We start from the raw sequence: 22272 nt of genomic DNA on the forward strand, positions 1-22272 counted from the left end.
TGGAATCTCCTCTCTCATCTGGCAAACGAGGACTACTCATCCTTTGAACTTCAGCTCTGGCCCCTGCCACACCCCATAAACATTTCTTTCTCCCCCAAGGTGGAAGCAGCCCCCTAACCTGTGCTCACACTGCTCCCCATGCCAATTCCTGGAGAGCCCCACATGCCTACTAGACCATACGGCCCTGAGGACAAGGATCAAGTTTCATTCATTTCTGTGTCCTCAGAGCCTTGCTCCATGCCTGGCATACAACAGGGAATCATTAAATGATTCAATGATGAAAGAGTCAGATGCTGTGCTCAGAGGACTGGGAAAGCACAGGCTGGGAGAACTGTCTCAGTAAGTTGAACCTCTGATTACAGTGCCCATAATTCTCCGCTTTTTGTATTGCAGGCACCTTTCTGGTCACTGTAGTGGTGAGGGACGCCTTCTCAAACTTGAGTTTGGAAATTGGAAGCATCACTGTCACAGGTAAGAATTTTCTGAGAAGGGGTATAAAATTTGTGACTAGGGGCATCCACACTGGCTCAGGATCTAGAAAGGGGCCCCTCAAAAAGAGATATTAAGAATTCTCTGGTTACTCTAAACAGGCAATAATGTAAGCAGTGTAACATCCAACCATTGATACAGAATGGTATCAATCAAGTCTAAAACATCCAGACTTGTATTACTTACAATCCTTTTGGCTTCAAGTAATAGAAAGCCCCATCTAGGTGGGCTTAAGTTCAAGTCACATTATCTCATGTAATTGGTTAGGAGAGAAGTAGTTCCAGGGATGGTTCAATGGCTCAATATCACCATCAAGGACCCAGACTCCATCTGTCATTCTGCTCTGTCATCCTCAGAGCATTTGTTTGATCCTTTGGCTTGTGCCTCATGTAATCAAGATGGCTGCTGCAGTTCCAGACATCACATGTCAACCCAGCATTACCCAGCAGCAGCAGAAACCCATTTACCCATAGTCTTCTCTTTTTTAAATAATTTTATTTACTTATTTATGGTTGTGCCAGGTCTTCGTCGCTGCATAGGCTTTCTCTGGTTGCAATGAGCAGGACTAGTCTCTAGTTGTGCTGAGTGGGCATCTCACTGTGGTGGGTGGCATCACTTGTGAATCATGGGCTCTAGGATGCACGCGCTTTGGTAGTGGCAGCTCCCAGGTTCCAGAGCATGGCCTTAATAATTGTTGTGGTGCTCAGGCTTAGTTGCTTTGTGGCATGTGGGATTTTCCTGGCCCAGGGATCAAACCCATGTCTCTTGCATTGGTAGGCAGATTCATTACTACTGAGCCACCAGGGAAGCTTCCCTCTTCTTTTTATTTGGCAGGGGTAGAGGGGGACTTTTCCACTAGTCCCTAGCAACCATCCCTTTAAATACCATTGGCCAAGGTAGGGTCATATGCCCAACTGCAAGGGCTGCTGGGAAGCCAGCATTTTTAGGCCCTGTGGGAGAAGATGGATTCTGTCAGCCAAAAGGAAGGCTGTTGGTAGGCAGCCAAGAGTAGATGTCACTGTCTGAAAGTTAGCCTTGAACATGTTTGCCAAAACTTTTCAGTAGCAAGAGGCAGAAAAGCAATTCAAACTGGCTCAAGTCAAAAGGAAATTTTATCAATTCTCAGAAAAGTCCAGGGTTTAGGCACAGCAGGATCCAGTCACCCAATGTCTTCAGAAATCTGCCTCTCTCCATCTCTTTCCATCTCTTGATTCTATGTTGGCTGCAGTCTGATTCCCTCTTCCTAAGTAAGTAGCAAGATGGCCCCAGGCTTCAGTCCTTAACCCCGAGAAGAAAAAGCATCTCTTCGTTGACATTTCCACCATAAGTCCTGATGCTGCCTCTCACTTTCCCAGCTTGGTTCATGGTCCCTCCTAGACCTGCTGCTGAGGCCAGGGGGAAGTGGTACTCAGGGCATACCAGGGTCACACGTCCACCCTGGGACCTAATGCAGGATCAGATCCACCCACAGGACTGAGAGTGCGGAGGGATGCTCCCCCAGGGAAGAAACATCACCTGTAAGCGCTGTTATCAAAAGAAGGTGGCAAGGACACCTGGAGGGGAGGGAAAATATGAGATGTCCATTCTGCTGTCCACAGCACTCCTAGGAGTTTCCACACATGCCATTTCAGGCCCAGAGAGGTTAAGTGACTTTGCAGAAGTCACTCAGTTGATTCATGGCAGGACCAGGGTAGCAACTATTCTCTCTAAATTTCTTTATTCAGGGACCATCTTCCTTCTTAAGGTTAAACAAGTTCTCTGGGTCTAGCATTTTAGCTTTGCTTTGTATAATTTTACAGACCTTCAAACTTATCATTGTGAGAATTAGAATTTACTGAGGGAATTTTTTTAAAGATCAGTAATACTTTGATATTAAAATATCCAATCCACCAGGGCCTAGTGAATCATATAGAATGACCAACTCTAAGTGCTCACCTTAATCACTACACTTTAATTAGGCAGTAATCACACTCACATTTCAGTTAACTTCAGAGCATATCACCTGAGAGTACCTGCTCCATTTTTAAAAAACTTGACACACTAATGTTCTTTATGGATGAACAGATGACTAAGCAATTATATATAGCACAGCACTCAGTCCTCTTGGAGCTTTGAAAAATAAGGGTTGCCTTCAGCCTTCTTTACAGATGTGTATGTTCAGTTGTGTCTGGCTCTTTGCAGCCTTATGGGCTGTAGTCCACCAGGCTCTTCTGTCCATGGCTTTCCAGGCAAGAACACTGGAGCAGGGTGCCATGTCCTCCTCCAGGGAATCTTCCCAACCCAGGGATCAAACCTGCATCTCTTGCGTCTCCTGCATTGGCAGGTGGGTTCTTTACCACTAGTACCACCTGGGAAGCCCACTCTTTATGGAGGAAGCATCTAACACTCAGTAACTAACCTGTCCAGGTTCACACGGCTGGTAAGAGGCCAATGAAAGGATCCAGAAACACACCATGGTGCGCTGAGTCCAACTCCTACCAGACTGCCAGAGCAGCTTGTACCCATCTCTCCCCATTCTGCATTCAGTGAGGTCAACTTGGCATCTTGAGCTCTGCCTTTATGGGATCATTTGCACCACAGAAATAATCCACAAGCACTACAAATCAGAGCTCCCACCCTCACCCTTCAAGTGCTAGGTAAACATTAATAGAAAACAGTTGCATATCTGACCTAAATATTGAGTTCTACCTGCACTGGCAGCTGTCTACCTCTTTCTTACCTACAAAAGCAGTGTCTCTGGGCCAGTGGCAAACATGACGGTTTTGCTTCTGACCTGTTTCCTATGACCTGAATGTTTGCTGCTGCTGCTGCTGCTGCTGCTAAGACGCTTCAGTCGTGTCCGACTCTGTGCGACCCCATAGACGGCAGCCCACCAGGCTCCTCCGTCCCTGGGATTCTCCAGGCAAGAACCCTGGAGTGGGTTGCCATTTCCTTCTCCAATGCATGAAAGTGAAAAGGGAAAGTGAAGTCGCTCAGTCGTGCCCGACTCTCAGTGACCCCATGGACTGCAGCCCGCCAGGCTCCTCCGTCCATGGGATTTTTCAGGCAAGAGGACTGGAGTGGGGTGCCATCGCCTTCTCCGGATGTTTGCTATGTGTCCCTAAGTTATTTCCAGAGACAGGCAGATGCTCTGACTCTGCCCTTTGGTGACCTTATAAACACCACCAATGTTTGACACCCATCCCCACTGTGTTCACAGCTCCTTCCAGTCTCCAAGAACCACCCGGAACAAAGGTCCAGAGAAAGAATGTGAGTATTTAAAAAAAACACTTAACCTGACAAGAAAGAAAGTGTCTAAGTACTCTGTTTTATTGGGGTTTGGGCCTTTCAGGTGCTAACAGCAGAGCACTAGCAATCAATGAGGTTTCTTCTGTTTAAAAAGAAGCCCAGAAGAACTGAAATCAAATGAAGCATGCTCTCTAACCACAACAGCACTATGCAATAAATCAATAATAAGTTATCTAGGATATGTAGATAACTATCAGACATTTTGGAAATTAAACAGCATACTTCTTTAAAAAAAAAAAAGATCAATGGATCAAAGAGAAAAATCAGCAGGATATTTTAAAACATTTCTAAGTGATAATGATAACACAGCCTATCCAAATGTACGGGGCGCAGCTAAGGCAATGCTCAGAGGGAGATTCATGGCTTTTAACGCTTATTTTAGAGAAAAGGTCCAGGTTCCTTAGTGTTTATAGCAAGACCAAGTCTTTCATTCCTTGCTGTTGACTTTTTTCTTGCATTCATTTCTTCAACAACAAGATTTTCTGTGCCTCTACAATGTTCAATGTTCAGATATTAGGGGCTGCTGTTCAGATATTAGGATACATTGGTGAATAAACATATGTGTGGGCCCTGCCTTCATGAAGCTTAGTGGGTTGAGACTAACTAACAAATTAGCAAAGAATTAATAATTGTGATGTGTCTAACTAGAATCAATAGGGTGCAGTGACAGCAACTAACAGACAGTGTAAGTGTACTATTAAATGCGACCAGACAAGACCTCTGAAGAAGTGACATTTAAGTGGGGACCTGAAGGTAGGATAGTCAGCCACCCTGTTAGGAAGAACAAGAGCTGTCTGGGTGCATAGATGAGAAGGCTCTGAGGCTGTGTCAGGGGAGGAGGAGGATGGAAGAGATTACTGAGATGGGCAGAGGCCAAATCACATGGGGTCTCGGGTGCGAGGGTGTTTGGGTTTTATTCTTGGCCCATGGAGACCCCTGGGGGTCGAGCTCTGTTGCAGCCTCCTGTTATTCCCAGGCCAAGCCCTCTGGGTCTGAGCTTTCAACAGGTCCAACCAGAATTGATCCTGGAGCATACTGCACTCCTGACCACCCCTTTCCTAGAATCCACGTGCTCTCTGTCACTGCCCAGCTCACCCTCCCTCCTCCTCCCAGAAGGCTACAGGGTCCTGTCCTCTGGGAAGCTTACCCCAACACCAGCTGTCTGCTGTGTAGAGCTAACAGCTCTGCAGCCTCTCTGCTCCAGACACAAGAGGACGCACATCACTATTATTCTCACTTGATATGCAGCAACCCCAGGAGTCAGACACAATCAGAACCTCCAGGGGAACAGACTCAGCCTACTGCCTCCCTCATCTACGTTCTCATGATCCCCTGAGCGCCCTCTACTGCAGCAGTTAGCACTCTGCGTTTTAATCCTTGGTCTTCTGGTCTGTCCGTCAGAGGAGACGTAAGGGCAGGGGCTGGGTCTCTCTCTATTCCTGTATCTCTAGGCATCAAGCACAGGGCCCGGCCCATAGCTGCCACTGCCAGCACAGCTGAATGTATGATGAACCCTTAGCCATCAGTCCACACCAGGCTAGTGACTTACCTGGTGACCCATCCTACTCCACGTTTTAAACTGTAGCCATCTCTTGCACAGACTGCTCTGGGGCGGAAGGTGGGGTGCCAACTGAGGAGGGTATCTCACTGGCCAGCTGCTTCTTCCGCAGAGAGACAAAGGGAACGTGGAGCTGTACGTGGAACCTGGTCAGTACTTGGATCCTTTCACCACAGTGACCCTCGGCTGGCCGGATGGGGATAAGGACTTACGCTTCCAGTGGGCGTGTGGTAGGTGGTCTTAGAGCTCTGAAACACCTTATCTCATCACGAAGCAATGGACAGCGGTCAGCTTTTGCTGTTCTTAACCTTCACACCAGGATTATTCATGCTTGACATTTTGTGTGCCTTGTATGTGCCAGAGACGGTGAATTCCATGGAAATGGGAGGTGCGGGGAGCAGTGGCCTCGAAGGCAGGCAACCAGAAGAGGCACTATCTATAGAGAATTTAGGAACAATAATTAGACCCTAAAAGTCAGTCTGCTTTTTTATTATCGCCACAAATAATGTCAGTGGAAAAACACTCCTCTCCTCTTGAACTCCATCCCTCTTTTAACCTCCACGCTTTTGGTATGCCACAGTTTAGAAAGAGAAAATGATGAGGCCTTTTCTGACAAAACTTTTTTTGTCAACCACTAGCACCTATTTTGGAGAAGGCAATGGCACCCCACTCCAGTACTCTTGCCTGGAAAATCCCACGGATGGAGGAGCCTGGTAGGCAGCAGTGCATGGGGTTGCTAAGAGTTGGACATGACTGAACAACTTCACTTTCACTTTTCACTTTCATGCATTGGAGAAGGAAATGGCAACCCACTCCAGTGTTCTTGCCTGGAGAATCCCAGGGATGGGGGAGCCTGGTGGGCTGCTGTCTTGGGGTTGCAGAGTAGGATACGACTGAAGTGACTTAGCAGCAGCAGCAGCAGCACCTATTTTTAAGAAGTGGTTGTTCTCCTTTTTAAAGGAATAGCTAGCTAGGTGTATGTGCTCAGTTGTGTCCGACTCTTTGTGACCCCATGGACTGTAGTTCACCATGCTCCTCTGTCCATGGAATTTCCCAAGTAAGAATACTGGAGTAGACTGCCATTTCCTACTCCAGGGGAATCTTTCCAATTCAGGGATCACCTCCTGCATTAGCAGGCAGATTCTTAGATATATCCTACCTATGGACACACTCCTTTAGAAATAAAATGAATGCCATTCATACTGTACATATTGCTTTTGTTAACCATTTTTTTCATCGGACAATATACCCTATATATTTTTAAGTCAATATATTCTTCTGCACCTTGATTTTTGTAACTGCATAATAGACTGTCAAATTGCTATATGGGCATTTACTCACCAGTGCCCTCTTTTTGGACACTGAGTTTCTTTTGAATTATTTGCCCTTAAAAACAATGCTATAATGAACATCCTTGCAGTGTTCAATTTTTATTTGCATCTGTGATTACTTTCACCAACAAGTTCCAAAGTCATGTAATATTTGAAATCTTTTGATATGAACTGGCAAGTTTCACAACACCCGTCCGCCTGTTAGTTCTTATTATCTGAATTAATAGAGGATACAACAAGTATAGACTTTAGGTGACTGAGCTGATGACCCGGCCCCCAGGCATGTCCTGTGAATGACTACACACTGAGGGTGGTTGGGGTAGTGGATAAACATTGATCAACAGAGTTGAAGGGCAAAGATTTACTGAGCTGATCTGCAGCCTCCCAGATGGAGATTCATCCTCCCAGGTCCCCAGTGTACCCCCAGAGACAGACAGCTGAGGACAATCCCTTACATCAAGAACAAGAAGACGCCTCGAATGTTCTCCAGGCGAGGCTGTTGACCCTCTCAGCGCCTCTCCAGCTATAGGCTGTCCTGCTCACCAGTGCAAGTCACTGATGCAAAACAAGCCAACAAACCCTGCAGGTTTGCTTAGAGTTTGGGTGAAGCAAGGGTCATTTTCCCAAAAGCTTCCTTCTGCAGCACCATTCCTGCAACCTGAAAGTGAACCGAAAAAAAAAAAACCAAAATCTCTATTTGGAGCCAATTTTCTTATCAATGACCCATATCTTCTAAAAACCCAAACCAGAAGGTAGCCACACGTGTTAAGTTCAAGGTTCCTGGTGGATTGCAGTATTGACCCACCTCTCTCTCTCTCCCAGGGCGCTGCTGGGCCCAGTGGAGTGACTGTGTTGAGAGGCAGCTGCTCCGCACAGACCAGAGGGAGCTGGTGGTTCCACCATCCTGCCTGCCGCCCTCGGACTCTGCTGTTACCCTGCGCCTGACAGTCTGGAGAGGCCTGGAGCTGGAGAACCTGGGGGAGCAGTGCCTCTATGTGTCCGCCCCGTTGGAACTCAGGCCTCGAGTCAGGTGGGGGCGTGAGAGCAAACTCCTGCAGGGTTGCCGTCCGGCCAGGGTGTTCTGACAGTCAACTCTGGCTACACTGAATAAGGGGCAGGGTTCACGCTGGTGGGGAAAACCAGGCCCTGTCTCCGTTCTCTCTGGAATCACTCAGTGGTCAGTGATGAATCACACAAATGAATGGAAGGAAAGAGTGTAGCTCCATGACAGCTTCCCTGACCCAAAGGCTGCCTCAGCAGAGATGCAAAGATGGAAGAGGAATGAACTTGGCCAGGAAAAGGGGGCTTGAGAGAGAACAGAGCAGCAAAGTGAGGGAGCATAGAACAATCTAGAAGTGAAAGAAGCTGGTGTGGCTGGAGCACAGAGGAAGAGCAGGCAGGGGCTAGCTCGGCAGGGCCTCGAGGGTTGTGTGAGATGCATGACTTTGGACTCTATCCTAAGAGTTCTGGAAAGCCACCAAGACGTTTAAGCAGGCTGGGAATGTGAACATGTTTTGCTTCCAAACACTGGTAGCTGGGTAGAGAAGCAGCTGGAGCGGGTGAGAGAGGACTCAGGGAGACTGCTTAAGCTCATGCAGGAATCAAGAGGCGAGTTCAAGGTAGCAATGACTGCCAGCTGGGTCCCTGAAGGAAGAAGATGGCTCACTCGAACTGGGAACTGATGGGAGCTGGATAAGGGCTGATTTACAGATGTGGGCAGGGATAAGAGGACCAACCATGGATGACCATGGAGGCTGCAAGAGGAAGCCATTGTCCCTCTTAGGGCTTCAGGGGAAAGAGGCGGAGATGGCATTTCTGTGAACCCCCCAGGGAGCTGCAGCTGCGGGAGAGGTGCCCCTGGAAGGAGCTGGGGCCTCAGCCAGAGGAGCACGGCCTCTGTCAACTACAGGCCATTTGATGAGGAGCAGGGAGAGTGGTGAACAACTATCCCAATGCTCCCCATCGGCTAGGCCCAAACAGAAGACAGAGGGTGTTGGAACCTGGTGATGCAGTCTATGGAGCTCAGTCCTGGGTACACAGAGCCACAGAGTTGATGGCGAGCGGGCTGCAGGAGCAAGGGGAGAATGTCCGGCCCACTAGTTCTAGGGTAGATGAGAAGTCAGAAGTAGGGAGATTACTCAGCTACTATGAAGCTCATATGGAAAGGATTGGGAATGGGCTAGACACAGCAGGAGTCAAACTGACCTCTCATTGACTCACGAGGGGGAGTATGACAGCACAGAGAAGGCCTAAGACTCAGGTCGGGATGTGGGGGCCCATGTTCCATCGCCTAGCCAGGATGAATCACATAACCTCTCTGAGCTCGGCTTGCTCATCTGTGATATGGGAATGCTGATAGGGTTATGATCAGCACTGAACGCCAATAAAAGCAGGACATGGCAGGTGTGCTGCCAAAGCATAGCATTCACTGGAGCCGGAGCTCCAATACATTGGCCACCTGATGTGACGAGCCAACTCGCTGGAAAAGACCCTGATGCTGGGGAAAACTGAAGGCAAAAGGTAAAAGGGGGCAGAGGATGAGACGGTTGGATGGCATTACCGATGGACATGAATCTGAGCAAATTCCAGGACATCCTGAAGGACGGGGCAGCCTGGTGTGCTGCAGTCCATGGGGTCGCAGTCAGACATGACTTAGCAACTGAACAACAACTGATCATTATTAGAACTGTAAAGAATCATGGAGATTGATAGCTCTCATCCCCTCACTTTGCAAGTGAGGAAACAGGCTCAGACAGGTTAAGTGACTCGTGCGAGGTAGCCTTTCATAAGTGGCAGGGATGAGATTGGAGCCTGGGGTCCTGTCAGCCTCCTGCACTTTTCATACTGGTAACCTGTGCAGTGAATGGAATGGGGATTCAGGCAGACACAAACTGCTCCACCTCCATGACCACGGGTATGTCCCGGTTTGGGTTGGGGAAGGGGCTGCTTTTATTCTGCTTTTACTTGAAAAGAGGCTGTTTCCTGCCTTCTCAAATACCTTGAGAAGGACTGGGCCGAGCAAGGTGGGTCCTCAGACTAAGGATCTTCCCGGCCCCGTTCTCCGCCTCCCTTTCAGCTGTGAGGAGAACTGCGGGCCCGTGGACGCTAGCAGGGACGTTACGCTGAAGGTCACCATGGGGGACAGGTCTGCAGCAGCCATGTTCAGCTGGTATTTGGATGACACCCCACTGGCGAAGGTGAGGATACTGGCAGCCTCGCAAAAACAGAAATGTCTTCCCACTTTGACTGACCAGACCTGTGTCACGGGCCCAGGACTGAGCTGGGGGTGGGTCAGTCCACTCAGCCCGTGGAGTAGGAGTCAGGGGCTGGGGGCACTGGCCTGCAGAGATGCAGGGGAGCAAAACCAACAATAAACATCGCTGTGGATGCCACGGGGGCCCCAGCCATCCCTCTTACCAGGCTGATCCAGGCCTCCTGCAGTGCTATGGGGAGGCTGCTGGCCCATAACCATGGGGGTCTAACAGCCAGCCCCTCAGCGTCTGAGTGCCACAATTTCTGTGGTGCAGCTTATGCTCCAGAGCTCCCCATGACACCAGGCTGAATGAAGCTGGGTGCCTCCTAAAACCACTTCTTTGCCTCGTTTCCTTTTCTCCCTACCTCAGCTGCCCTCTTGGTTTTCCCTGGGAGCCCTCCCTTGTAAATGCTCTGCACATGAACCCTTGTCTCAGGCTCTGCTTCCAGGGAAGCTGACTGAGGACAGATACCCCAACATGCTGGGGATGAGCATTTGGGCTGACCTCAGGGAAAGAGCCGGTGCTGCTGTCCATCCATCAGAGACAAATCCGAAAGGCCTCCCCAGCTCAGAAGCCACTGCCCGGGGGGGTCTGGTGGCCTGGCTGAAGCCTCAGGGGTCCTGGGCTGTGCTCTCTTTCAGGCCGAGCCTCTCCCTGAGGCCTGCAGACTCCAAGGATTCTGGCCGCGTTCTTCAGTCCTCCTTCAGAGCAACACTTCCACCCTGCTGCTCAACAGCTCCTTCCTGAGGATCCGCGGCCAGGCCGCCCGGATCAGGGTCACAGGTGGGCAGGCTCCTCCAGTCTCTTGTCACAGACCCCACCTCCTGCAGAGAGTGAACCGAGAGGAAGCCAGGGGTGCTGAGACAGGGCCAGCACACACAGGCTCTGGTATGAATCCCACCACCACCACCTTCTAGCCGGGAGACCTTAGGCCAGAGGTTTGAGCCTGTTTCCTCATGTGCAAGCAGGGCAATAGAAAGGTCTGCCTCTGAACTGTATATGGCACAGGCTGAGCGACACGACATGGGTGGTGAAAGCAGACCGTCCCAGGGTGCAGCCTGTGTCCTGCCAGGCGATTCAGCACTTCTCACTGAAAACAAGTGCCGGACAGCAGAATGTAGGCTCTCAGAAAGATAAATAACGGGGTAACTATTCCTTTTCAGATGAACTCCTTTGATTCAGTATTTCTCAAAGTGGCTTATAGGCCACTAGCCCAGGATAACCTGGTACTATTTTAAATTACACATTCCTGGGTTCACCCCAAACCTTCTGAATTAAGGTCTGGGCCAGGAAATTCATTTTAATTGATTAAAATTCTGTATGCACAACTCTTCGAGGCATGCACTGTTTTTGAAAACTAGGTGATTGTAACAGGTGGTTTGGGGTGTTGGTGCAGGTTAGCTGGGGCTCTTCATGGTGCTGTGGGAGCCCTTGGTTTGGGGTAGGATCTTCCTCCTTCTAGGTCCTGACTGTGGCCCTTCCAAGCTTGGTCTCTTGGGACAAAATTCTTATTTTCCAATATTCTTCCTCCTCACTAAAGCCCTGTGAGGAAGCTATTGTTATTAGCTCCACTTTACAGATAAGGAACTGAGTCTCAAAAAGGTCAGAGCCAAGGTCACATGGAGAGTAAATGGCAGAACTAGGACTCTGTCTCTGTCCAGTTTTGCTGAGTGAGACCCTGGAATGCCCTGCCTGAGGTGTGGGGGGGTAGGGGTGGAGTACTTAAGATATGCAGATTTCTGAGCCTTACCCCTGAATCTCCAGAGAGAGGCTCTGGAGCAAGGTCTGGGAATCTGCACATTAAACAAGTTCCCAGGAGATCATGAGCCACGGTGGAGTCTGTGTGACACACACAGCCCCTTAGCACATCTTTTGTCTTCACTCCCCAGCAGTGGCCGGGTGTGCCTATGGGGAGGACACCTATGTGGTCAGCTCCCTGCCTCCCCTGGAGGTGCCCGCCTGCACCATTGCCCCAGAGGAGGGGACCGTCCTGACGAGCTTCGCCATCTTCTGCAGTGCCTCCACTGCCCTGGGCCCCCTGGAGTACTGCTTCTGCTTGGAGTCAGGTACCGGCTCAGGACTGCACTCACCCCTCACTCCTGGGCTCATTCCTCTCCAAGAGCAGGCACCTCTCTCTCTGAGAGCTGCAAAAAATGTGTTCTGTGGGTGAGAGAGGTTTGCAGGATGACCCATAACCCCCACCCCAGGCCCACTGACCCAGCATGTCCCATCACTATCTCCTCTGCAACTATAGAGGCCAAAATGACCTCTGTCCTGGCATGAGGGACACGGGAAGGATGAAATGGAGGAGGGTGTGAAGTATGACTACCAGGACACCATTCCTTAGTACACTCTGGGAGGAGCCCTGACTCCTGGAGCTCTTCAGGACTAACACGGCCCAGCTCACAGAATCATCAGTGGTGTTGGGACCCATTTTGGAGAGGCAACAGGGAGTGGGTGATGTCACAGAGCATGCCAGGAGGAGAACCGCCTGCAAAGGTCCACAGGAGGAGATGCCCTGTGGATAGCTGTAGCCCCCACCCAGGACTGCTGCGGGGCATCCTCAGGGGAGACAGGAAAGCCACCCAAGGTGCCTCTGCTCACCTGGAATGGGGGTGGCTGGTCCTTGGCAGGCTTATCTGAGTCCTTGTCTCTTCCCAATGAACTTCAGCATTTTATGACCCTCACAAGAGCTCTTGAAAATGTTCTAGTCAGACTGGGACCATCATCAAACCGAGGCTCCAGGAGTGTTGCTGGGGGGCTCCCCGGTATCTAGCATTAAACACCACAATGATGTAAACTGGACACCTTGACAAGGTGAAGGTGGAGGGGAGCTATCGTCAGATCATGGGGTGTCCTTCAAATAGAGGTGGAATGCATGTCTGTGACTGGGTCTGAGCCTACAGGGCAACAATTCAAGGAAGGTAAGTAGATTTCATTTCAAATCTTTGTCTCCCTAAATGAAGACACTAGGCCAGCTGCTCCAGTTCTGATTGGTTATTTTGTTATAGTTCCTCCTTCTGCCTGACACAGGTGAGCAGGGGGAAGGAAGCATGACTAATATAAAAATGAATTGGCAATTGCAGTTCAATAACTTTGTGATTGTTTGCACACTACAATGAAGAGATTCCAATGACAGGCGAGTCCCCTTTAAGGACACAAGGATATTCATTCATTCATTCATTTTTACAACAAATGTATTGAATTTCAGGCTCTGTTCTAGGTCCTATATATATAGTAACGAACAAAATAGAGGAAGTCTCTGACCTCACTGTATTTATAATCAGTGATAGAGACAGCTGATAAACAAAGACACTGATGGGAGGCACTGTTTTAGACAGAGCAGCCTGGGAAGACCTTTATACAGGAAGTAATATTTGAGGGAGTCTGGATAGGCTTTGAACCAGTTGTTAAGATCATCTTCCTTTTCTTCTGCTCCTCTTTCTCTTTATTTTTGTAATTTGGTTTACCACTTTGAATTTTTCTAAAAAATCTATCTGAAAATCTTCATGGATTCTAGTAAGGCTATTTCAAAGTCACAGCAGCAGGTGATTTCCCTAGGGAGGACAGTCAGTTCAGTAGCTCAGTCGTGTCTGACTCTTTGCGACTCCATGGACTGCAGCACGCCAGGCTTCCCTGTCCATCACCAACTCCCAGAGCTTGCTCAAACTCACATCCATTGAGTCCGTGATGCCATCCAACCATCTCATCCTCTGTCATCCCTTTCTCTTCCTGCCTTCAATCTTTCCCAGCATCAGGGTCTTTTCAAATGAGTCAGTTCTTTGCGTCAGGTGGCCAAAGTACTGGAGATTCAGCTTCGACATCAGTCCTTCCAATGAATATTCAGGACTGACTTCCTTTAGGATCGACTGGTTGGATCTCCTTGCTGTCCAAGGGACTCTCAAGAGTCTTCTCCAACACCACAGATCAAAAGCATCAATTCTTTGACATGCAGCTTTCTTTATAGTCCAACTCTAACATCCACACATGACTACAGAAAATATCATAGCCTTGACTAGACAGACCTTTGTTGGCCAAGTAAAGTCTCTGCTTTTTAATATACTATCTAGGTTTTCCTAGCTTTTCTTCCAAGGAGCAAGCATCTTTTAACTTCATGGGTGTGGTCACCATCTGCAGTGATTTTGAAGCCCAAGAAAATAACGTCTGTCACTGTTTCCATTGTTTCCCATCTATTTGCCATGAAGTGATGGGACCAGATGCCATGATCTTCATTTTTTGAATGTTGAGCTTTAAGCCATCTTTTTCACTCTCCTCTTTCACCTTCATCAAGAGGCTCTTTAGTTCCTCTTCACTTTCTGCCATAAGGGTGGTATCATCTGCATACCTGAGGATATTGATATTTCTCCCTGCAATCTTGATTCCAGCTTGTGCATATTTCTCCCTGCAATCTTGATTCCAGCTTGTGCTTCATCCAGCCTGGCATTTCGCATGATGTACTCTGTATATAAGTTAAGTAAGGGTGACAATATCCAAAGTCATAGCAGCAGCTGATTTCCTAGGGAGGACAGAGAATCAGCATAAACTCTGTCTTCTCCCGGGAAGTATGGAGGCCAAGAGTCCCCGCCGTGCCCTCACGCGCTGTGGCTTTTGTGTCCTTGTCATCAGGCTCTACCCTGGTGGACTTACAGTCACGCTGAGACCTGGGAATGCCTCCTTAATTATTCAATGTCCATTTGCCAGGTTCCTGTCTATACTGTGGCCCTGAACCTGCCCTCCCATCAGTTTACCTGCCACTTGGAAAAGAAAGCAATGACTTCATGTTGACAGTGGTCATTTCTGTCTCCAATCACGTGGGGAGCAGACAGCAGACCCAGGCAATGGTTAAGGTGAGTGGCAGCCACTGTTCCTCTACTGAGACAATTTCGTTTTGTTTGTTTTTTTAATTAACTAATTTATTTCTTTGCTTGGCTGTGTTGGGTCTTACCTGTGGCATGTGGGATCTTGGTTGCATCACGTAGAATCTTTCATTGTGGTGCATGGACTCTCCAGTTGTGGTGCACAGGCTTATTTGCCCGATGGCATGTAGGATCTCAGTTCCCCAACCAGGGACTGAACCCATGTCTTCTGCATTGCAGGACAGATTCTTAACCACTGAACCACCAGTAAAGTCCCTGAGATAACTTCTTGACTTGTCTGAACTTCACCAAGAAGGAGGTGGGGTTGAAAGGAGCCAAGGGCATGACCATATGAGGGTTTTATTCATTCATTCCTTCAACATACATTTACAGAGCACCTACCACATGCCTGGTCCTGGTGACACAGCCATGGGCAAAACAGACCTGGTCTCTCCCTTTGTAGATCTTATGATTAGTGTCCGGTACAGGGGAAGGATCCAGGGGATTTGGGGTGGGGTACCTGAGGGAGGTGGGGGCAGAAGAACCTAGAGATGAGTTAGACCAGTGCCTTCAGAGTTCAGAGGAAGGAGGACCAAGATCAGCCACTAGGTCTACAAGGAAGAGGTTGGATAAAATTTCAAGTCAGTTTCAAAGGTGAGAAGCCGGGTGGATGGAAAGACCTGCGGGCACAATGAGGAGAACAGTGAGAGGTGAAGTCATGACCTGCCCGAGATTTGCTCCAGGTGGCCATCAGCGCAAGTGGGTCCACTGCCCTCAAGCCCTGGGGGGAGCGCCCATGCCAGGTAAAGCCATCCAGTCCTACTCTGCTTCACCATGTGCAGGCTGGGCCTTCAGGCTCCAGGTTCTAGAACAAGAACTGGTGGGTTGAGATCCTCCTGTTCTGAGCACATCTCTGGTCTCCTGTTAGGTGGGACTTGGACACACCTGTGTGGAGGAGGAAGCATTCCAGGCCGTGGTGTGGGACAATGTCACCGCCATTCTGCAGGGCGGGCGTGGCCCTGAGCAGCTCTTCCAGCTGGCCAGGGCCGTGTCATCCGTACTGGACCAGGGGCCGGGCTCCAGGCAGCTGCTGAGAGTGGACACCAGACAGAAGGTGCTCCCAATGGACTCCTCTGTCCTTTTGCTGGGGTCCTGGGGTCTGCATGCAGCCATTTGGGGAGGGTAGTGGGGTCCATGGATCCATGGGGAAGTCTTTGGTATCTCCCAAGTTGATGTCATGTCTCTCTTCCAGTACTTTCAGTGAGTGACATAAAATGAAGCAACCTTTCTCTGCTCAGCTTCATGGAACCACAGGTTTCTAGGGTGGGAGGGAATTTAGAGGGTACCACTCCTGTCTCTTCCTGTCCAATTCAGTTCAGTTGCACAGTCGTGTCCAACTCTATGCAACCCCATGGACTGCAGCACGCCAGGCTTCCCTGTCCATCACCAACTCCCAGAGCTTACTCAAATTCATGTCCATCGAGTCGGTGATGCCATCCAACCATCTCATCCTCTGTTGTCCCCTTCATCTTCCGCCTTCAATCTTTCGCATCATCGGGGTCTTTTCCAATGAGTCAGTTCTTCGCATCAGGAAGGGGATGAAACTGAGGCCCAGAGGAGAAAAGTGACCCCGTCTTGGCCATACGGTTTATGGTTTGATGCTGTCCCAGCTCTGTCACTTACCATTTCTATTGTCAGGCCCAAGACTGAAATTCTCTAAGCCTCAGTATTCCCACCTGGAAAACAGGGACAATAATAGTATTTTCCTTACAAGGTTGTGGTGAATGTTCAGAGTTACATTCACTGTAGCTATGAGCCAAATCACAGGAAAATTGCCAACATTCAAACAGCTTTAATTCATGAATATGGCCATTCCATGTGACACAACCTAGTATAAGCAACTCTGGCAGAAGGCATGGTTACCTCCACTCCCAGGGCATGCTCCTAGGCATCTGCCTGCACTCACCACACACAGCATCACACACACCTGCTGGGTGTGGGGGACAGAGGACAGACTCCTCTGGAACCTGAAGGGTTTGCATGAGAGCGCTGAGCACACCGCAGAGGATGTGAGCAGTTTTCCCAGGTCCACATTTCCAGTAGGTAGTGAAGATAAGAGCAAGCCCAGGTTGGCTCTTCCCCTGCCCACCTCCAGCCCTCTCACCCCAGCCTTTCTCCCCACTTAGCCCCCCAGCCCCAACACACATGCATACAACTCCCCCTGGCTCTCATTCACCCTGAGCATGACTTACATGCTTCCCTTTGGAAGGGAACTTTTATTTGGATGCCGTATGATCCTAAGCACACGGACTACATAGCCTGACCCCAGGTCTTCTCATGAAACACTGGGGTCCTGGTGATAGACAGATGTCAAGCTCTCATTGGGCAATGGAGGAGATTTTAAGAAGGGCTCTGTTGAGAAAACTGGAGGCAAGTTTTCAGAAACAAACAAGAGAGGACACAGGACCCCAGGGGCTCACCCTGAAGTGACCAGCATCCTGAAGGGGCAGCTGTGTGTGGAGGGGGCTCCTTGGTAGGAGTGGTGGTTTTTGAAGGATGAGGCTGGCAACCCTGGCAGGGAGGGTGCCTGCAACAAAGCTTCCTGCTCTCTCCTCCTGCCCTCTTGTCTCCTGCAAGTGAATCCACAGGCCAGAGGCCCAGCAGCCTGACATCTCCATGCAGGCAGCCTCCAGGATGGCGACCAAGGATGGGGAAGATCTGCAGAGGCAAATGTGAGATCATCCATTACCCACTTGAGTTTCCCTCCAGAACATTCTGATACGAGTCCCCTCACAGACAGGCCTATTCTTCCCTCTACCCAAGCTGTAGCCTGAATGGGAGCCTGGCTGGCAGCAGACACGCTCAGACTCTGCAGCTGCTGTGAAAGACTGTTGCTTTTCAGTTGCTCAGTCATGTCTGACTCTGCAACTCCATGGACTGTTGCCTGCCAGGCTCCTCTATCTATGGGATCTCCCAGGCAAGAATACTGGAGTGGGTTGCCATTTCCTTCTCTAGGGGTTCCTTCCTAACCCAGGGATAGAACCCTCGTCTCCTGCATTGGCAGGCGAGTTCTTTATCACTGAGCCACCAGGGAAACCTGAAAGACCGTTAGGCGATTAGATGAGCAAGTCGTGAGTAGCAAGCAGGGCAGGAGGGTGAGAGCAAAAGTTCACCTCTATCTGTGCTCTCCCAGATGGCTGCTATGAGCCGTATCTGGCCACCTATTTTTAAATTAAAATGAATTTTAATGAAATAAAATTAAAAATCCAGTTCTCTGGTTGCACTAGCCACATTCCAAGGGCTTAATATGTAGTTACATTTCCCAAGCGGCTATGTTACTGGACAAGCAAAAGTACAGAATGTTTCTATCAACATAGAAAGTTCGATGGGGTGGTGCTAAAATTATATTCTTAGGTTTTATCTGCCTCAACCAAAGCCAGCCCCTGGCCAGCCCCTGGTTAGGGCTTAGAAAGCATGTTCCCCTAGATGCTCCAGGAGGTTTGACTTAAGGCTGGAGTGGCAGGGGTACTGGAGGGAGTCTTGTCCCCACTGCCCCCCAAAGCACACAGGGACCTATCCCTGCAACAAGCTCTCCCACCCACACTGGGCCATCACAGTAAGCCAGTTTCTGAATTTCATGCCATCTGAGTCACAATGAGACCATTTGTTTTAAAATAATGCCAGATTTTACAAATTTGATTTGAGGAACTGGAAAAAGCTTGAGACATCCTGTATTAGTTTCCTCCTGCTGCTGTAACGAATAACCATAAACTTCATGACTTAAAATGACACAAATGTCTTATCTTACCATTCTGGAGGTCAGGAGTGTGAAAGAAACAAGGTTCACTGGGGCTAAAGCCAAGGTGGGGGGCTTGGCAGGGCTGTGAGCTGTCTGGAGGCTACAGGCAAGAATCCATCTATGGGTTTTTCCAGCTTCTAGAAGCTGCACCCATTGCCTGCTCCATTTTCAACACCAGCATCTTCAAGCCTCCTCCCTCCACGGCCTCCCCCTTCTCCTCCTGTCTTCTGTCTCCCTCTCTGCCACCTCTTCCTCCACCATCACATCTCCTTCTCTGACTCTGACCCTCCTAGCTCCCTCCTTCAAAGACCCCCATGAAGACTCAGAAAACGAAAATATGGTTGCTGGAGGGGGAAGGGATAGTTATGGAGTTTGGGGAGGTCACGTACACACTGCTGTATTCAAAATGGATAACCAACAAGGACCTACTGCACAGCACAGGGAACTCTGCTCAGTTTTATGTGGCAGCCTGGATGGGAGGGGGGTTTGAGGGGAGAGTGGATTCGTGCATATGTATGGCTGAGTCCTTTCACCATTCACCTGAAACTATCACAACCTTGTTAATAGGCTATACCCTGATACAAAATAGAAAGTCAAAGTTTGAAAAAAATAAAGGAGAAAAAAATCATAGGGACCCCTGTGATTATACTGGTCCCACTTGGTTAGTACAGGATACTCTCCCCATCTCAGAATCCTTAATTTAATCAAACCTCCACAGAGATTCTGCCCAAATGTCTCTTGTCATGTGAATAACATAAGCACAGGTTTCAGGGATTAGGGTGTACCTATCTTTGGGAGGCTATGATTCTGCCTACCATACATCCTAGGAGACAAGCAGAGATCTATCAGCTTTGGAAGACCCCAAATGAGCCTGGCCACTTTCTCAGACCCCAGATCTAGCTGGGACAGCCTCATCAAGCCACTGGAATTACATTACCTCCCCCGCCTTCCTCTGTCTTTTCCAAGGTCAGAGAGCACATCCTGGGATCACTGTCTGTGGTCAATGCCACCATGGGGGACATGCAGAGGGTGCGGGGGCTGGCTGAGGTGCTGAAAGAGGTGACCCAGCACAGTGAGGAGCTCACGCCCTTGGCCCAGGTGAGTAGTTCCCACCCACTAAGTCCTGACCTTTATTTCTGGGACCCTGATCATTCTTCCCACTTAACACATCCATTTGCTCGCACACCCCTTCTATCCATATACATCTATACATATACATTCCTGACCTTTCACTCATGTATCCATGTGTTAATTTATTCATTCATTTAACAAATGCTCCCTAAACGCCTAGTATGTGCAGGTACTATGCAATTCATAGAAAATTCAGCAGCAAACCCCATAGACATGGCCTGTGCCTTCATGGCACTTTTAGGCCACTGGGATGACCAGATACTGAACAAATAACTTCATAAGTACATATATGATTACAAAATTGGAATAAGTGCTGTGTCTGGCCAGTCAGCCAGCCAGCCAGCTGTCCCCAGTCAGTGAATGTTTACTGAATACCTACTATGTGCTGGGCATTGTGCAAAACACTCTGGGAAAGACTCCGAGATGGACAAGGTTACTGTCCTAAAGGAATTGAGCACACGGCAGGGAAGGAACACCTGGCTTCCAGTCCTCAACACAGGCAGTTTGTGTGACTGGCCCGGCCCAGATCTCCCCTGGCTTGAGTCCCCACATGCTCCCTTCCACCACAGTGCTGGTCCCTGGAGGAGTTTAGGGGGTGGTCTGTTCCAAGCAGGGCCTCATGCTGTTCTTCCTCCTCCTCTGGGTGAGCCAGCGGGAGGCCTGCAGGGCTCTGCAGCATGCCAGTGAGGGCCTGCTGGCAGTGAGTGCCGAGGCCCACCCTGAGGACCGGAGGCGCCAGGTGGCCACCAGGGACCTGCTCCAGGCTGTGGGCAATGTGCTGGAAGCTTCCCTGAGGGACCGGTCTGAAGAGCCTGCACAGGCCAACGGCAGCCAGGTGGGTGTCCCAGCCCAGATGTGGACCTCATGCTAACCACATGCCCGGCTCACACCAGCGTTTCTAAGCGGATCCTTCTCCACTTCGTGCAGATGAGGAAACTGAGGAGCGGCAGTTAAAGGCCCTTCTAGGAGCTGACAGAAAGGCTCCAGGACAGGAGCTCCCAGGAGGTGGAGTGGTGCAGCAGGCCAAGCACAGGCTTCAAAGGAGGTGGCCTGAGTTGGAACTCTGCCTTTGTTACTTACAAGCCTTGTGCCTTGGGCAAGGACACTTCCTGCAGCCTTATCTTTTTATCTATATTAAGCTGACAAGGTCTGCTTCATCCGATTGGAGAGATCCTATACTCACTCTTGCAAGTCTGAACTCTTGGTTCACTTAGCCAAGGACACAGAGCATCTTTAGGAGAGAGGTCATTCCAGCACCCAGGACGTCACAGAACGGAGACATAAAACCCATCTCCTGCTGCTCCACAGCCCTTTACTTTGCGGTACCACCATTCCATTCAAGAACTCACACATTCTCACGGTGGCCACACAGGCACACTCAAACACATACCCACACACTTACACACATGCACCACTCACATACACGCACACACATTCACACACACTGAGAGCCATCGCTTATACTTTCACATATACCTCAAAGCACACACTCCTGCATTTGCTCATACCTTCACATTCAGCTACACAGTCACACACAGACTCTCACATATAGTTGCAATCACACATAAAATCACATACACACACACTCATTCATGCTCAGATACTTATACTCCCATACCCTCAAGCCACATCTACTCAGACACACATCCACACACTTCCACCCACACATACCCACATCAGTTCAGTTCAGTTCAGTTCAGTCGCTTAGTCGTGTCCGACTCTTTGCAACCCCATGGACCGCAGCATGCCAGGCATCCCTGTCCATCACCAACTCCCGGAGTTTACTCAAACTCATTTCCATTGAGTCAGTGACGCCATCCAACCATCTCATCCCATAGTCCCCTTCTCTGCCTGCCTTCAATCTTTCCCAGCATCAGGGTCTTTTCCAATGAGTCAGTTCTTTGCATCAGGTGGCCAAAGTATTGGAGATTCAGCTTCAACATCAGTCCTTCCAATGAATATTCAGGACTGATTTCCTTTAGGATGGACTGGTTGGATCTCCTTGCAGTCCAAGGGACTCTCGAGAGTTTTCTCTAACACCACAGTTCAAAAGCATTAATTCTTTGGTGCTCAGCTTTCTTTATAGTCTAACTCTCACATCCATACATAACTATTGGAAAAACCATAGCTTTGATCAGATGGACCTTTGTTGGCAAAGTAACATCTCTGCTTTTTAATATGCTGTCTAGGTTCAAAAGCACCAATTCTTCAGCACTCAGCTTTCTTTATAGTCCAGCTCTCACATCCATACATGACTACTGGAAAAACCATAGCTGTGACTAGACAGACCTTTATTGGCTAAGTAATGTCTCTGCTTTTTAATATGCTGTCTAGCTTGGTCATAACTTTCCTTCCAAGAAGTAAGCGTCTTTTAATTTCATGGCTGCACCCACCATCTGCTGTGATTTTAGAGACCCTCAAAATAAAGTCTGCCACTGTTTCCACTATTTCCCATCTATTTGCCATGATGTGATGGGACCAGATGCCATGATCTTAGTTTTCAGAATGTTGAGCTTTAAGTAAACTTTTTCACTCTCCTCTTTCACTTTCATCAAGAGGCTTTTGA

General features: G+C 49.2%; 1 protein-coding gene and 3 long non-coding RNA genes across 4 annotated transcripts in view; 1 reads left to right on the top strand and 3 right to left on the bottom strand.

Moving 5' to 3' along the window:
- PKD1L2 (polycystin 1 like 2) overlaps positions 1 to 22272 on the top strand; it is a 101468-nt gene that overhangs the window by 27325 nt on the left and 51871 nt on the right. Inside the window, exons 8-18 of the mRNA XM_040253566.1 lie at positions 394 to 471; positions 3689 to 3738; positions 5448 to 5565; positions 7489 to 7696; positions 9743 to 9863; positions 10562 to 10703; positions 11810 to 11986; positions 14622 to 14767; positions 15705 to 15890; positions 19542 to 19673; positions 20359 to 20541. Of these exons, the coding sequence (XP_040109500.1) occupies positions 394 to 471; positions 3689 to 3738; positions 5448 to 5565; positions 7489 to 7696; positions 9743 to 9863; positions 10562 to 10703; positions 11810 to 11986; positions 14622 to 14767; positions 15705 to 15890; positions 19542 to 19673; positions 20359 to 20541 (1541 nt within the window). The remainder of the gene's footprint in view (positions 1 to 393; positions 472 to 3688; positions 3739 to 5447; positions 5566 to 7488; positions 7697 to 9742; positions 9864 to 10561; positions 10704 to 11809; positions 11987 to 14621; positions 14768 to 15704; positions 15891 to 19541; positions 19674 to 20358; positions 20542 to 22272) is intronic.
- LOC120872892 lies at positions 5554 to 10984 on the bottom strand. Its single transcript, XR_005723368.1, has 3 exons — positions 10425 to 10984; positions 7122 to 7324; positions 5554 to 5771 (listed from the first exon to the last, which is right to left on the bottom strand). It is a non-coding gene; the product is annotated as an uncharacterized LOC120872892 (long non-coding RNA).
- Positions 11068 to 16207, bottom strand: LOC120872891. The gene is made up of 3 exons (XR_005723367.1): positions 15500 to 16207; positions 12525 to 12820; positions 11068 to 12064 (listed from the first exon to the last, which is right to left on the bottom strand). It is a non-coding gene; the product is annotated as an uncharacterized LOC120872891 (long non-coding RNA).
- Positions 16395 to 22272, bottom strand: part of LOC120872890 — a 36354-nt gene continuing 30476 nt past the window's right edge. The window contains exons 5-6 of the long non-coding RNA XR_005723366.1: positions 17257 to 17494; positions 16395 to 16512 (exon numbers count right to left, since the gene is read on the bottom strand). This is a non-coding gene — a long non-coding RNA (uncharacterized LOC120872890). The remainder of the gene's footprint in view (positions 16513 to 17256; positions 17495 to 22272) is intronic.

The sequence above is a fragment of the Oryx dammah genome, unplaced genomic scaffold, assembly GCF_014754425.2.
Source record: "Oryx dammah isolate SB20612 unplaced genomic scaffold, SCBI_Odam_1.1 HiC_scaffold_13, whole genome shotgun sequence".
Taxonomy (NCBI): domain Eukaryota; kingdom Metazoa; phylum Chordata; class Mammalia; order Artiodactyla; family Bovidae; genus Oryx; species Oryx dammah.